The 16,421-nt window shown below is 57.2% G+C and overlaps 1 protein-coding gene and 1 pseudogene across 2 annotated transcripts in view; one reads left to right on the forward strand and one right to left on the reverse strand.

Moving 5' to 3' along the window:
* The first annotated feature begins 202 nt into the window (after positions 1 to 202).
* Positions 203 to 16,421, forward strand: part of TTBK1 (tau tubulin kinase 1) — a 42,175-nt gene continuing 25,956 nt past the window's right edge. For both annotated transcript variants that reach the window (XM_070778020.1, XM_070778021.1), the window contains exons 1-12: positions 203 to 436; positions 3,374 to 3,535; positions 8,553 to 8,700; positions 8,939 to 9,012; positions 9,210 to 9,350; positions 10,300 to 10,404; positions 10,840 to 10,905; positions 11,325 to 11,417; positions 11,503 to 11,628; positions 12,947 to 13,101; positions 14,241 to 14,472; positions 14,710 to 14,888. In XM_070778020.1, coding sequence (XP_070634121.1) covers positions 3,428 to 3,535; positions 8,553 to 8,700; positions 8,939 to 9,012; positions 9,210 to 9,350; positions 10,300 to 10,404; positions 10,840 to 10,905; positions 11,325 to 11,417; positions 11,503 to 11,628; positions 12,947 to 13,101; positions 14,241 to 14,472; positions 14,710 to 14,888 — 1,427 coding nt within the window. In that variant the 5' untranslated portion in view covers positions 203 to 436; positions 3,374 to 3,427. The remainder of the gene's footprint in view (positions 437 to 3,373; positions 3,536 to 8,552; positions 8,701 to 8,938; positions 9,013 to 9,209; positions 9,351 to 10,299; positions 10,405 to 10,839; positions 10,906 to 11,324; positions 11,418 to 11,502; positions 11,629 to 12,946; positions 13,102 to 14,240; positions 14,473 to 14,709; positions 14,889 to 16,421) is intronic.
* On the reverse strand, positions 5,157 to 7,724 carry LOC139178878 (small ribosomal subunit protein uS8 pseudogene; annotated as a pseudogene).

Raw genomic sequence — 16,421 nt, forward strand, 5'->3', positions numbered from 1 at the left:
TCAAGTGAATGCCAGAGACCAGTGAGAAGAACCTTAGGAGCCGGAGCAGTTCGATCCGAGAGAGAGTCGTAGAGTCGAAGTAGTGGAGAAAGGAGCAGAGTGGTATGTGATGTCAGAGCAAGGACGATGATGTAAGAGCCCGGGGCGGTGAGGAGGTGATGTCAGGGCTGGTGCTGATGCTGGCGGCGCAGTGCATTGTGGGCAGCTCCCCGCTCTGCTGCTGCCGCCGCTGTCGCCTGAGAAGGATCGGGGCCGGGCCGGACCGGGCCGGGATGGTCCCGGTCGGGAGGCCGCCGCCACCGCCGCGCGAGGGAGCGGGCCACCCAGCGCCGCACTGAGCCGCCCCCGTCCCCGCTCCGCCCCGGCCCCGGGGGATGCGCCGCCCCGAGCCGCTGCCTCCGCCGCCGCAGCCGCAGCCGCAGCGGGCACAGAGCAGGTGAGGCGAGGCGAGGCCAGGCGGGGCGGGGCGCGGCCGGCGGGCCGGGCGGGGGTCGGGGAGGGGGTTCCTTCTAGGGACCCATCGGGCCTCGGCCTGGCTCAGCTCCCAGTGCAGCCTTCTCCAGCTCCCCCTCCCTGTGCCGGCTCTGTCTCTGTCTCCACCCGAGCTGGGACGCTGGCCTACACAGCCTGGGCCGCATCCCGAGGCCTGGAACGGCGCCCCACCGCCCGCACTTACCCACACTCTCCAGCCTGTCCTCCCGGGGTGCTGCTCCCCGCCGCTGCGCCAGTCCCGGTCCCTGTGGCTTCACTCTCCTGGCATCCCTGACAGTCCTCTCCGCTGTCTCCATAACCCCTCTCCCTTGTCCTCAGTCCCTCCATTCCTCCCAGCAGCCTCCTTACCTACTTCCTCACCCCTCAACTGTGCCCAGGAGCACCTTTCCTGGTGCTCTCCCCTCCTCACCTGTCATGCTTCTCCTTCACCTGTCTCTATCCGATGTACCCCCTCCTTTGATCCTGTCTCCCCTTGTCCCTTCCGTTACCCTCTGCCCCCTTCCACACCTCTCTTCACCTGTTCCCATTACTCCTCACCGCTCTCCCGCACTTTTCTTTACCTGGGCTCCCACATTCCTATACACACCTGGCTTACACCTTGCACAGGTGCACATCAACACCTATATGTGCATATGCCATGATGAGCTCCCAACCACCTGGGTACACCCCCCACCACACACACACACACATCATTGGTCCCACTCTCTCATACACACACAGTCGCTGACAGATACTCATAAAACCTCCTCCACAAGCCCGCTCTCACAACACACTTATGCCTCTACACACCAAAGGGTCCTGAGCGGGCGATCATGGGGCAGGCAAGTTCCTTATGTTGTGTCATCCCACCTTAGCCTGGGCTGAGTGCAGTTCTCTGAGGCAGAGCAGGGAGGCTGACGGGCAGGGAGAGGCAGGGAACCCTCATTTATCCACTTGCCTCCACTCCACCTTTCCCCACTTCACCTGTTCCTTCTTTGCTTGCCCATCTATAGAATGGGATCAGGACTCACATCGTCCTCTTCAGTCTGTAGAATCCACCATCACAGGACTCGGAGGGCCCACCAGAGGTCACCCTGCTTAATTCCTTAAGGCTCCCTTCCTCCTGGTTCAATTGCTTCTTCAATCTTGTCCTCTACCTGTCTCCTCCACCTTTATTCCAGATTGCCCCATCCCTCCCCCTCCTGCCATTGCCCCCATTGCCCTCTGAATACCTGATGCCCCATTTGCCACTTGGCAGAAGGAAGGCAGAAGCCTATTTGATATCCCCACAGTCCTGACACTCTGAAGTTGCGTGGATTGGAGGAAACAGTCAGCTGAGTCATTTGGCAGAAAAAGAGTGGCAATGTTCCTCCCGCTGTAGATCCCTCATGGCACACCATGACCTGTTGAAGGTGGTTTCCCCGCCTTCACTATCCCACGCTGCCTGGATGGCCAGACACAGGAGCCCTGGGCAATGAGTCCATCCCAAGTAAACTGAGACTCATGGAGTTCCTGCCCCGTCCATAGGTATTCTAGGCACTTTCCTCCTCTCCACATCCCCCACCATTCCCAGCCTGAGGAACTTCCTTCCATCTGTGACTGTCCAGGGTCACTGGGAGGGCAGAGCCATGTGCTTATAAAAAGTGTAGAGGGAAAGAAGAGAGGAAAAGATCCATTCCTGTACTGGGTTGGCAGAGATCTCAAAAAGCCATCTCTTTTGGCCCCTGTCTACACAGAGGCACCTCACCCACTGGCAGACACAAAAGCACATATAAGCACACATGGATACAGATGTACACAAAGACACATAGACACACACACAGAAGGACACACAAAGACATAAACACGCTCACACAGAAGGTACACACACAGACACACGCATGCACACCAGTGACATTTCCCTGGGTAACACTGGCGGGCTTTCCCAGCCCTCACACTCCTCCTGATAACCAACTTCTACCTATCCAAAGGTAACAAGAGCTGTGTTCCTTCCTGAGCTGATACAGAAAAGCGTGGGCAGAGGCTCTCTCGTCCACTGTCCATCCAGACCCCCTGCCGCCCAGCATTTCTCCTGCCTTCTCTTAGACTGCTTCCACTTCCCCACTCTCCTCACTTCCCCCCCAGTTTAGCTCCCTCTCTCCCTCTGAGTGACCACAGGGCTGCCTTACCTCTAAAACCCACATCTTGAATCCATCGCCTGATGTCCACCCCATCGCTCACATCCTTGCTTCTCACCCCCCGTGGCCATGGCCGTGGTTTGGGCTCAGCTCTGAGAGTGGTGGCAGCCTCCTCACTCAGCACCATCCTCAAGGGCTGTTGGGTAGCACCTCATTTTCAGATGATCACTTCTCCCACGGTCGATTAGAGCGCCCTGTCATTGTGGGGTGGGTCTTCCCTGGGTCATCAAGTCTCCCCTTTCAATGAGCCTCAGATGCACAGTTTCCCGGGCACTGCGTGGCATGGAAAATGTCTGGGTGTGGGGATCACAGACCGGATCCCCATGCTGGTCCTTCTTGGCCCCGGCCTCCCTGCTTAAGCACCCATCCGTCTTGTGTCCTCCTCAGTTAGCAAGTCTTCCCCACATTCGTCAGCATCTGTCTCTGGGAAACGCTTTCCCTACAGCCTATTCACACACCATTTTCCTCTCCTTTTTCCAACGCATGTGTCCCCATTGCTGGCTTTCACATCTCCAGTTTACAGTTTGCATCTCTTTCCCCTTGAACGGCATTTGTGGATTTCTACCTGGGTTTTTACACAATGCTTCCCCCAGTGACCCCTGGAGCATCTACCCAGTGGGCCAGGGAAGGATGCCAGCCAGGAGAACGGAAGTCGCCTCTTCCATATCTGCAAGTGGGTCCCGGGTCCTAGCCCGCCTCCCTCACAGTCCCTCCCCACTCCCCAGGTAGATGGCCCCCTCAGGGCAGGCCCTGCGGACACCCCTCCCTCCGGCTGGCGAATGCAGTGCCTAGCGGCCGCTCTTAAGGACGAAACCAACATGAGTGGGGGAGGGGAGCAGGCCGACATCCTGCCGGCCAACTACGTGGTCAAGGATCGCTGGAAGGTGGTGAGTGAGTGACCCGGCGAGACAGCGGGAGGGGAGCGGGGAGGATGGAAAGGGAGGGCTTGGAGTCCTGTTAAAACAGGTGCCTGCGGCGGCCCTACCCTAAGAGGGAGGTGCCCCTAAGCTCATTTGCACAGGGCTTGCAGGTAGTTCTTTTGCCTACACTTGTGGACCATCGCTTTCTCCCGGTGCCCCCTCTCCAACCCCGCCGTCTCTCACCCCTTTCCCCGCTAGGTCATGTTGGTTGAAACAACTCTTGGTTGGATGTCGGAGCGGGAGCTGCAGAGCTCAGGGAGGGGAGGAGGGCGGGGGTGGGGGAGGGGGCTCTTTCTCTGTTGGACCTTGGAGAAGGGCAGCGAGTGAGCCCCTCCTCTTCCGCAGAGGACAGAAAAGCCTGGGTTCGGGGAAAGAGGCCCTGCAGGCGGCTCCCACCGCATCCGCACTCCATCTTCTCCATCCACCCTCCTCCCCTCACGGCTTTCTGCGGCAGGTGCAACATGCCGAGACTCCATCTCCCAGCGTGCCTTGCTCCTCCAGCCCAGGCCTTCAGGCTGCTCGGCCTGCTGGGAATTGTAGTCCGAGACTCCTCAGGGCTTTGGGCCTCGGATGGGAGGGAGAGGCGTGAGGGTCGAGGCAAAGGCAGTGCAGTGTATGCTGAACGAGACCTACTGTAGAAATACTGATTTGTTGGTGGTGGTGGTAACGCGGGAATCTTAGTTCCCCAACGAGGGATCGAACCTTGGTCCCGGGCAGTGGAAGCACAGTCCTAACCACTGGACAGACGGTGGGGGCTCAACTCACCAGAGGTGCACGGTTCAAAGGAGAGTGGGGCGGCCCGATTGCCCTGCAGGTTACCATGGCAACAACCACCCCGTGGGCTGGTTTGCCAGTGGCCCAGGGAGAGGGGCAAAAGCCACAACCATTTGTTAGAGATGTCCCTGGGACTGGGAGCAGGGGGCGAGAAAGGAGCTGGAGAAGCCAGAGAGCAAGGGAATGGGCTGTCTGTGTCCCAGACGGGGCTTCTCGAGAGGCAAAGGGAAAGAGAAATCAGGAGAGGAGGATCCAGGGCAGAAATCAAAGGAATGAGGGTCTGGCAAAGTGAGGAGTGTTCCTCCAAGGCCCCCCCCCCACCAGGTCCTGCTCAGGGCAGTTTCTGGCAGATTGGGGGCAGGAGGACTTTTGCACTGAAGAGGTGAGAAAAAGAGGGTGTTCACCAGCATAATGAGTTTGGGTTAGAACTTTCCTGTGCTTTTTGAGGGAGGGGGTGGGAGATGAGTGGGGAGAGAAGTGGTAGAGGTCAGGTCGGGGGACAGGGAGCAAGCCCTTAGTCTTTGCCAGGGTGAACTCTCTTTCCCCTCACTCTCTCCCTGGATCCTGGAGAAATAGAGGGTGGGGTGCCAGATGCACCCCCGTCAGCCAGTCTCCACAAGGGCCAGGAGTGAGGCACAGCTCAGGAACCAAGAACAAGCCGCCCAGATGGTCTATGCCAGGAGAAAAGGAGGGTCCGTGGCACTAGATGGAGTATTTAAAAATGACAGCTTTCTTCTTGAGGGGTGCCTCTCAGAATCAGAATAAACAACTATAATAACAATAAAAACTTAGCATTTATTTTGAGCATGTACTGTGGCCAGGCAATGTGTAAAGTCCCTTACATGCCTGACCTCAACAACCTATGGGATAAATACCATTATTATTCCCATTTCACAGGTATGGAAACTGAGACACAAAGATGAGCTAACTTGCCAGGTTCCCATGACTGGCTGGTGAAACCAGGTCTATCTGATTGCTGGTGCAACAGTCACAGAGCTCTGCCATTCATTTCCCAAGAATTAGCCTCTCCAAGAATCAAGATCACAGAGCCAAGGGAGAATTGTGACCTATTGTAGTCCCACTCATTTTACAGAAGGAGAAAAGCAGAAACTCATCCTGGGTCACCCAGAGCTGGCCCAAGAAAACAGCTTTCCTTTTTCCTAAGTGAATGCTGGTCCTACTGTGTCCTATTGTATCGAGGTCCTTCAGCAGTGGAGGGGCTCCTGAAAAAATGTAGGAGGGAAGGAACAGGGTCTAGTTATGAGGATGTTCCTGTTACTGGGCGTGGGCAAAGCTGTTCTGTGACTTTTGTGGGGCTTGGGCAGTCAGTTTTGCCTCCACTGGCCTCTTCAAAAATAATAAAGTACTAAAAATTGCAATTGTGTGATTGCACTGCTATAATAAGGAATAAATTAATATTATATAATAAAAATTTTATCTAAAAGTTTATTTATTCCCTTCTGACTTTAAAAGAAATTAGAACATTTTCATGGCCTTCTAAAAGTATTATTAGGGAACTAGCCTCTGTGCCCGGTGTACTTTTCTGCCCCCAGAGGTTCTGTAATGGGTGGGTAGGGGTGAGTAGGTAACTAAGAGAGGAGAAACACTGTTTGGAAGTGGAGGTGGTAGAGAAATACCCTTTGGTGTCCTGGGAAATTCGGGAGTAGATGTCAGAAATGTCTTGGGTGCCCCAAGCCCTCCTTACCATCTCTAGCAAGGATTTTGGAACCTGGCAAATCTGGGCTTGAATCTCAGCACTCATACTGTTAATGCCAGTATGGTCAACAGTTCCTACAAAATTGCAGTTAAGAGCATGGGTTCTGCATTAGATTGCCTGTGCTAAGTCACTTCAGACGTGTCTAACTCTTAGTGATCCTATGGACTGTAGCCCGCCAGGCTCCTCTGTTCATGGGATTCTCCAGGCAAGAATACTGGAGTGGGTTGCCATGTCCTCCTCCATGGGACCTTCCCGACCCAGGGATCAAACCCGGGTCTCTTGGCACTGGCAAGCGAGTTCCTTACCATTGCCTGGATTTAAATGAAACCTGGCTTTGCTACTTACTAGCAGTGTGAACTGGGGCAAGGTACTTAACTCTCTGCGCCTTAGTTTTCCTTTTGTGCAAAATGACAACTCCTGTGAGTTGTCGAGAGCCTCTGGGGATGAGCTGAGATGAAATCTGTGAGTCTGGAGCAGACAGAACCGAAGGGTGGTGGTTGTACCCTCTCCCTTGCCCTTTTCTCCATATTGCCACAAAGAAAACCATAAAGGTATCTAGAAGATACTAGAATCTCCCCTGAGTTTAATGTTCCCCAAAAGAAGACCTGCCATGGGTTCCCTTGAGCCTGCCTCTGTCTCCTCCTGTTCAAAATTCTTCTAGAAGCCTGACCTTACCTTTTATCTCAAGCAGAGAGGGACCCTGGTGTCTCCCTATTCTTCCTCCACCCTCTTTCTTGGGCACAAGAACCCAACCAGCCTTCCACTTGTCTTCTCCATCTTCCAGGCATCCTCCTCTCTCTTTCTAGAGCGTTTACCACTGTGACCCGCTGGGAACTCCCAGTCCTCAGCTCTGCCCTGCCCCCTTTCCTCCGCTGTTCCTATGTTTCAACCACCATTAAACATTTATTGGGCGTGTGAGTGCTGAGTAAATGCTACAGGAAGGGTTCGGAGATGCGCGAGGCTCAGAGTCAGGAAGCCCAGCTGCGGCTGGTGTGTTACAAGCCAGTTACAAGCCAACAGGACAGGAGTAAGGGCTCAGGAAGAGAGCAGGCTATTCATGATGGATGGGCTTCCTTGGGAGGTGAGAATGGAACTGTACAGCTTTCTTTCTTTCTTTTTTTTTCCTAGTGAGGCATTTTATTTGCCCTGATTTGTTACAACCCTAGAAAAAGAATCTCAGGATTTTCCCTCCTGTGTTTTTTTGTCTTGCTTCCTCACATTTCATGATGCCAGCTGGGGCTATCAGTGCAATGAAACCACGCTGACGGAGCGGGAACAGGTTATTCTGCCATTTTTCTAGATCTTTGAGTTGCTCCTCAAATCTGGGGCTGATCCCCTTACATTTGTCTAACCTACCTATGATGTTCACAACAATTTTGCCAGCTCTGTGAGCACTGATGATTTCAAGCTCACCAATGTAACCATGCTTCACCATCACAGTTAGAAACTGGATGGTGACTCTAGAGCATAGCCTGATAAGAACCTGGCATTTGCTTCTCTTTTTGTCATTGTTGATGCTCTTGAGAGCATCAGCCAGAACCTTCATGCACATTATTTTGGTGGAAAGATGGCAGAAACGTGTGTGCATCTTTCTTAAACCAAAGAAGTCCCCACTTAGAACTCGGCACCTTCTCCCCTGTCCCCCCATCTTTGCCAGCAGCACCCTCACTCCCCAAGAGCCCTGGGCCCCTGACTTGAAATGACTTTTAATCCTGTCCTCTAACTCAGCTCTGCTCATCTCCCCTGGCCAATTCTTCCTCTCTCACAGTTCTCCCCTCTGTCTTTTCTCACTCCTTGCCTGAGGATGCTGGAGGAGGGGGGCCCAGAGGGTCAGAGATCCACTGCAGTGCTCCCTGGGAACACAGATTTTTCTCCAAACTTCCATCCCCTCCATGTTCCCTGGGATAGGAGACTCACCCTGGTTTTGGGCATCTGATCTCAGGCCTCAGGAGTGACGTGGGCAGAGAACACCCTTTGTTGAGTACCCACCCCCCACCCCACAGACACTCTCCTCGAGATGCTCTCTGCCCCTGGTGTCATCTTTCAGGAGACTGCCAACCCCAGAAAGGGCCGGCCTCCCTGGGGGACCCACCTGAAACTGCGAGGTTCTGGAAATTAGTTTTGCTTCTGGATGGAGGCTGCTCAGTCTAGGTGGGGGATGGGGGAAGTGTGGTATTTATGTCCTTTAAATGGCTCACAACAGCCCATTATCTCTTCAGAACCCTGCATGGGTTTGTCTCCATGTCTCTGTGGAGTCTCAGGTCTCATAACTTCCCCCTCTGCCCACGTGACGTGTGGCCCTGTGTGTATGTTGGTGGGGGGGGGGGCGGTTGCTGAGCTGTCTCTAGCACTAGGAGAGGAGGTGGGAGCACTGGTGGGTGGGGGATCCTCTTCTCCAAGGACACTGAAGGATGTGAGCCAGCAGTGCGTTGGGTGGAGAGCTACTCAGCCTGATCCCCGTGCCCCCTCTTCCCCTCTCCCCTGTCTCTGTAGCTCAAAAAGATCGGGGGCGGGGGCTTTGGTGAGATCTACGAGGCCATGGACCTGCTGACCAGGGAGAATGTGGCTCTCAAGGTGGAGTCGGCCCAGCAACCCAAGCAGGTCCTCAAGATGGAGGTGGCTGTGCTCAAAAAGCTGCAAGGTATGGGTCCAGGGCAGGAGGGGAGGGGAAGGGTGATGGAGCCCAGGGCCGGTAGGTGATGGGTGAGGGGCTATGGTACCAAGAACCACGATCGGCTTAAGGTGGAGGGGGCAGTGGGAGAAGTGGCCAGGGCCCAGGGCTGGGGGACCAGGGATCAAGAGCACCCCAGGAGCCCACCTTAGGGCTGGAAGTAGGAAGAAGGAGTGGGAGTTGGGAGACCCCTGTCTGTGCCCCTCAGGGAAAGACCACGTGTGCAGGTTCATTGGCTGTGGCCGGAACGAGAAGTTCAACTACGTGGTGATGCAGCTCCAGGTGAGCCCCCACAGCCCACCCTCCCTCTCTCTCCCCCAAGAGATCTGGTGGGGACACCTGGGGTAGGATGGAGACTGTGGACTCTGGAGGAGCGGGGAGTGGGCACGAGCCTTGGCGGGGTGGCAAGGCTGGGCCAAGCGTCACGGTGGCGGTGGACTGCTGGACGGCAGCTGAACAGGGCCCCACCCGCACTGCAGGGCCGGAACCTGGCTGACCTGCGCCGCAGTCAGCCGCGGGGCACCTTCACGCTGAGCACCACGCTGCGGCTGGGCAAGCAGATCCTGGAGTCCATCGAGGCCATCCACTCCGTGGGCTTCCTGCACCGCGACATCAAGCCGGTGAGGGTGGTCCCCTCCTCCAAAGCTCCCCCCACCTTCTCCCCTTCCCTGGGCCCCCTGTTTCTTCTCCAGAGCAGGGGTTGGGGTGGGGACAGCTTCTTCTGCCTGTCCCCTCCTCCTGCTCTCCCTCTCCAGCACCGCCTCCTCCTCCCTGCTGCCTCCCAGGAGCACCTCTGCCCACCCTGGCCATGCCCATGGCCTCCCTTATCTTCTGTCCTCTTCCCTTTTCTCACCCCTGACCTGAATAGTCCTTGAACCTGGAAAGGTGAAGGGGCTGGGGAAAGATGGAGGGATGGAGGAAGAGGACCTAGGGGCTGCGGTTTAGGAAGAGATTCTAAGTAGCTAATTTTGTGACATCTTGGGTCTTGGTGTTGGGGAAAAGCCTCCGATTTAGAGTGGTGAGGAACTTGCCTGGTGGTCCAGTGGCTAAGACTCTCCACTCCCAATTCAGGGGGCCCAGGTTTGATCCCTGGGCAGGGAACTAGATTCCACATGCTGCAGCTAAGGCCCAAATAAATAAGTAACAAATTAAAAAAAAAAAAAAAAAAAGTGAAAACAGGCCCAGAAAAGTTGGTTGAAGGGCCCAAAGTCACACAGCAAGGACAATGCTGGCCGCCTGGTGCCACAGAGCAGGACAGCTACACTGGGCCACGTGGTCCTGCCGGGAGTCCCGGGGATTCCGAGCCAGGCGGGCCCCGGCTGGGTCACCTCCTGCTGTGTGATCTGGGAGAAGCCCCCAGCTGGCCTTCAGTTTCCTCCCCTCTGAAATGAGGATAAGCACACCTGCCCCTCAGACGAGGGTCCGTGTCCTGCTCACACGATGTTTTTCTCTCATGTGAATGTGAGGAGGGGTGGAGGGGCCCTCACCAGAGCTGTTTGTCTCCTGAGGTGGGCCAGGTGGGCTTGGAGCCCACAGGCGGCCTCCCTCACAGCTGCTGTCTTCCCCCAGTCAAACTTTGCCATGGGCAGGCTGCCCTCTACCTACCGAAAGTGCTACATGTTGGATTTCGGGCTGGCCCGGCAGTATACCAACACCACGGGGGACGTCCGGCCTGTGAGTAGCGCCGCTCACCGGAATCCTGGCGTCCTCACCTCAGCCCCTGACCTGGGGAGCCTTCACCAGCCTTTGCTGAAGCTGCCTAGACGGGCCTGGCCTCAGTGTCACTCAGCGCTGAAGCCACGTACAGCCCGTTCCCTCTCCCCCGTGGCCTGAGTGCAGGCCATTTCCACGCCCTGTGGTCTGTCTGCCCACTCCAGTCAAGGGCAGATGAGCAGGGGAATCAAGCAGGGGCAGGAGGCAGGTTTAAGGCTGGGCTTGTGGGTCAGGCTGCTCTTGACCCATGTGATCCGGAGCGGGCGTGGGGTTGGGGGCGGAGTGGGAGGCTGGCAGGGCTAGGGTAGGCTGAGGAGGCTTGGTAAGCAGGGTTGAGATGTGGCCCTGGGTCAGGGGCGGCAGGTGACATTCCTGTTGGTGTCCTCCCCTCTGCAGCCTCGGAATGTGGCCGGGTTCCGGGGGACTGTACGCTATGCCTCGGTCAATGCCCACAAGAACCGGGTGAGTGGCTGGGCCGGGACTGGGGAAGGTAAGACAGTACGGGCACAGGTCAGGGGTGGGGTGTGCGGCTGTTGGTGGGGTGGAGAGGAGCCCAAGGCAGGGGCTGGAAGCTGCCCCTCCAGAGATCCTGGAGGAGGGCTCCCCTGGTGTGTCCCCTTGACGTCACCTTCTTCCTTACTTGGAGGATCCCCTCCTCTCTGTGCCCACTACGAATCTCTGGAGGATGAGAAAACTCACACAGAACTTTTGACTGAGGGATCCTGTGTGTTGGTGGGTCAGGAGTGGAGCCATAGCTTCAGGGAGACCCTAGCTCTGCCTACAGGCACCCTGACTGGGGTCCCTCAGTGAAGGGTCAGCCCCCACTCCCAGGGAAGGACCTGAGAGCTGTGGGTGACCCCCCTCCGCACCCCCACCCCCAGGAGATGGGCCGCCACGATGACCTGTGGTCCCTTTTCTACATGCTGGTGGAGTTTGCAGTGGGTCAGCTGCCTTGGAGAAAGATCAAGGACAAGGTAAGGCCAGTACAGCTGGACCTGGGGGTGGCGAGGGCATGGAGGGCAGCCGGGGCTCCATCTCCCGGTGCCCTCCTGCCTCCAGGAGCAGGTAGGGATGATCAAGGAGAAGTATGAGCACCGAATGCTGCTGAAGCACATGCCCTCCGAGTTCCACCTCTTCCTGGACCACATTGCCAGCCTCGACTACTTCACGAAGCCCGATTACCAGGTGGGAGCCTGCCGCCCGCTCCTGCACCCCCTTCTCTGTGGGTTGCCGTCTCCAGCACCATCTCTCCTGCTGAGGCCCCACGCCCCTGCCGGCTTGGTCCTGAGCACCTCTCCTGCTCTTCCAACTGCACGAAAGAAACTGTTCTCTGCTGTTGTAAACACCAGTCGCAGCTCTGATTTATCAAGAGCTCACCCTGCTCTCAGCGCTTTTCCTCACTTAATTCATTTAAGCTTTAAAACAAGCCTTTGGTGATATTGCGTGTTCTTCATGTTATTATTCCAGCACTTAATCATTAATGAAACCAAGTGCTTTCAAGGACTTTACATCGAAACTCTGTAGGAGACCAAGTGGGATGATTGTCCCCATTTCACAGATGAGGAAACTGAGGCCTGGTAGCCTGGTGAGGAGCAGGGCAGGGCTCGGGCACACTTGCCTCCAAGTCCAGGGCTCTTTCCAAGGTGCCCTCACCACACTCCTATGGGACCTGCTGACCCTGATCAAAAGAATGGGGAATACAGTGTTCTGCCAGGACCTGCTGTGTGCCAGGCATGGCCACACCCCTCGGGAACACGGATAGTGTCAGGCCCACAGTGGGCCCACAGTAAAGGCGGTCCCGCTAGCAGAGAGAACTGTCTGGAGAGAGAGCTAAGTCAAAGTGGGAACGTCTGGGGGACTGCCACCTCCTAAACCCAGAGACCCGGTTGTTGGCAGAGATCCCTTACTCGGGTAGTCAGGAGACCATGCCCCTTAGTCCTAACTGAGCCTCATGGGGTTCCCCCAGACCACACAGCTTCCAGCACACCCTGTGCTGAGCCCTGTGGCTGGCTGCTAGAAATGTAGAGGCGGCAGGTAGGCCTGTGAACAGTTCAAACTGAGGCTGTGTGGGCGAGGGAATCAGGGAAGGCTTCAGATGGGAGAGAACGGTGGGCTGGGCACTGCAGGCAGACGAAGCATTCTGTGCAGAGGTATGACCCCAGGTGGCGGGTTGGGGAAACTGCTGCTGCTGCGGCGTCCGCTGCGCCGGTGGCGATGGCAGAGGAGGCTGGGGACAGGGATGAGCGGGACACATCTCCAAGGGCTTGTGTCCAGCCAGGGGGGGAGCTGAAGTCCAGACAATAATTTGCATGCTGATTTGCATATTGTGTGCATGTTTTCATTTAAAATCAATGTGCCCTTCTCCTTCCAATGCCCCCTCTTGGCCCCTCCCTGTCCTGGAAGGCCCCTGTCTTCCCCTCTGCGACCCCAGCACCTGCCCACCCCCTCCTGGCTAGCCCCCGGGGTCACCGCTCTGTCCTCCCGCCACCCCCGCCCCCTGCAGTTGATCATGTCAGTGTTTGAGAACAGCATGAAGGAGCGGGGCATTGCCGAGAACGAGGCCTTTGACTGGGAGAAGGCGGGCAATGACGCCCTCCTGTCCACGAGCACCTCCACCCCGCCCCAGCAGAACACCCGGCAGACGGCAGCCATGTTTGGGTGAGTCTCAGGAGGGGCGATGGCCCTGTCGGGGGGCAGACGACCCCTGCCCTGCGGTGTCACCTGGGAAGCCAACCCTCTCCTCCTCTTCCTACCCGGACGCCACCTGACTGTCTCTCCTGTTCTCGATGCTCAGAAGCGGGGCTCTTGAATCCCAGGAAGTCCTACCATGTCTCCACCTTCAATCTGGGGCTGCAATGGACATCCTTATTTGGAGTTCTTGACCTTTCTGGGGAGCAGGGATCCCTGAGTGAGGGTCCCCCGGGGCCCACAGTTTGGTGATCACACATGGCCAGGTCTTGAGCCCCAGCTCTGGGCCCTGTAGGGCTCAGAGAAGAAATTTAATAGCCCCTGACCTCAAAATGCTCTCAGTTGAGTGGAGGATGTTTATAATCGATGAGTCGGCGAACTCAGATCCAAGTGAAAAGCACAAAACTGAGTGGCCCAGGGAGGGGCCAGAGTGAGGAGGTCTCCCCCTGCTCCACCGTCCCAGGAGTGAGTCAGGGGACCCGCTGGGGAGACTCAGCAGGACTTGGCGGCACACATGCTGCCAGTTCTGTGATGACATTGCTCGAGGAACTCCAAAGTGATTCTTTCTTTAGACCCATTTCCTAATCCCCAGGGCTTCCCAGGTGGTGCTAGTGGTAAAGAAACTCGCCTGCCCGCGGGTTTTATCCCTGGGTTGGGAAGATTCCCCTGGAGAAGGAAATGGCAACCCACTCCAGTATTCTTGCCTGGAGAATCCCATGGACAGAGGAGCCTGGCAGGCTACAGTCCATGGGGTCGTATGGAGTCAGACATGACTGACGCGCCTTAGCAGGCATGTACGCCTAGTCTCGAGGAATCGGGACAGCAAACTGCAGTAGGGAGCTGGCAGGGCCACGAAGCAGCAAATCTCCTAAATAAACAGAGCCAGGTGGTGCTGTAGCCCGCCTCCAAGCCTCTACCCACCGGACCCACCTGAGGGTACTGTGGTCCCAGAGCCTCTACGAACCAGAGATGGAGCTGGGCCTATGGACGCCCCCAACCTGCCGGACCTCTCCTGTGCCCCCGCCCAAGGGTGATGGGTGGTCTCCAGGGCTAGAGGAGAGGGCAGCCCCCCACCAGCCTTGCCCACGGCCCCCTCCTGGCCTCCACAGGGTGGTCAACGTGACGCCAGTGCCCGGTGACCTGCTCCGGGAGAACACCGAGGACGTGTTGCAGGGCGAGCACCTCAGCGACCAGGAGAATGCACCCCCGATCCTGCCTGGTCGGCCCCCCGAGGGACTGGGTCCCAGCCCCCACCTTGTCCCCCACCCTGGGGGTCCTGAGGCTGAAGTCTGGGAGGAGACGGATGTCAACCGGAACAAACTCCGGATCAACATTGGAAAAGTAACTGCAGCCAGGGAGGGCGACATGGGTGGCCTTCTCCCCCTGCCCCCTTGCTCCCCACCCATGGGTCCCTCTCCCCAGCCACCTGCCTGGTCGCCCTGCCTCCTTGGCCTGACGCCCTCCCGGGATCACTGGCACCCAGTGCTCAGACCTCCTGCTCCCTCCTTTGCCCTGAGAAAACCACAGCCCCACAGCCGCCCCATCAGCCCCAGCTCATGGGACTCCCCTCTCCTGCAGACCCCCGCTGTGGTGGAGGAGGAGCAGACCCGTGGTGTGGGGGTCCCCAGCTCCCCGGTGCGGGCTCCCCCAGACTCACCGACAACCCCAGTTCGTTCTCTGCGCTACCGGAGGGTCAACAGCCCTGAGTCCGAGAGGCTGTCCACGGCAGACGGGCGGGTGGAGCTGCATGACAGGAGGTGGGTCTGGAGCCAGGGGTGTGGTCCAGGGCCCCTGGTCCCCCCCCACCCCATCAGCTTCTCACAGCTGGTCTGGAGGAAGGGCAGTTTCCAGGCAGAGGTGGGGGACCCTGGAAGGGTTATGAGATTTACGCTTGGGACTGGGGACTCGGTTAGAATCACTGACCAGCCCTGGAGAGGGTGTGGGAGTGTAGAGGGCCCAGCTTAGGCCACGAAGGGGCGTGGGGTGGGGGTCAGGCATAGGAGGAGGTGAAGGCTGAGATGGTAGGTGGGTGTGCTTCCAGAACCTCTTTCCCTAGGGACTAATTACAGAGGCCTCAGAGCAACTGGGGAAGCTTCCTCCAGCTCCAGCGGAGGGCCTGGAGAAGATTCAACGGGTGTTGGGCGTGTTTGAGGAGGAGACAGACCAAGCTTTGGGGATCAGGGCTTGGGAGTCTGAATGTCAGGGAGAGAGGAGGGACCTGGTTGATGTGAGGGAGTGTTGGGAGAGTTGAGAGCCAAGGTGAGCCTTTAGGATGTGGGATGAGAGTGGCTGGTGGAGCTTGGTGCCCCATGGCTGCCAGGGACCAGGGCCGGATCCTCATCTGGTGGGTGGGACCACCTCGGGTGGAGAGAATACCCCACCTCCCTTGGTTTGGGGTGGGGCTTTACAGCAAGGTGGGGGCCTTCTCTGCACCAGGAAAGGAGTTGCTGCCCAAGGCCCAGCCCCGGGATAGGGGGTCTTGTCCACACCCCTGTCCCCTCCTGCCCCGCCTCAGCCACCATCCCCGCTCTGGATTCTGCCCCAAACTGCACTCTACCTCCGGGACTGGCACAGTGCCCCTCTGGGGTGCTCAAGACAGGGCAGCCCTGTGCCAGTCCCTCTGGTGACCCCAGGACGGAGGGATGCAGGCCCTGTCCTGAGGGAGCCGTCAGCCCTTACACACACACTCATATCCACAGATACTCACACTCTCACAGGTTGAATCCCAGGGACAGAAGACCACATTTTCCTCCCAGTCGCCCAGAGGGTTCAGGAAACAGGGAGGAGTGAGGAAGGGCAGTTTGGAAGGGAGATGAGTGGAAGAGGGAGGTGGGAAATGCCCTGAGCAAAGACAGTCCTGGAGAACACCTTGGTCTGGCTCAGAGTGAACGCTTGTTTGAGCGGAGGAGAGGGTCAAGGGGAGATTTTCTGGAAGGGAAGGGCCAGGATCTCAAGCAGGCTGGAGGGCTGGGGGGCTCTGGGGCACGAGGGAGCAGGAGAGTGTATGAAGCAGATGGGATCAGGGTGTGCCCCTCCCTGCTTGCTTCAACCACCCCCCACCCCATCTTCAGCCTCTCTCTCCTTCATGTCCATCAAAACAAGCCATGATCTTGGGAAAGCAAGTGACGTCAGCCACTTAAATGGGAGTGTGAATGTAAGACCCGGTGACCTTTCTTTGTTTTTTTTTTATGTTTATGAACAAATCGATAAAAATGCTGTGCAGATTAGTGTTGGCAGAACCCACATAGGCCAGGGTGGGAGGAGGCTGAGAAAGGCCGACAGGAGGCTTT

Source organism: Bos indicus, chromosome 23 (assembly GCF_029378745.1).
Source record: "Bos indicus isolate NIAB-ARS_2022 breed Sahiwal x Tharparkar chromosome 23, NIAB-ARS_B.indTharparkar_mat_pri_1.0, whole genome shotgun sequence".
NCBI lineage: Eukaryota > Metazoa > Chordata > Mammalia > Artiodactyla > Bovidae > Bos > Bos indicus.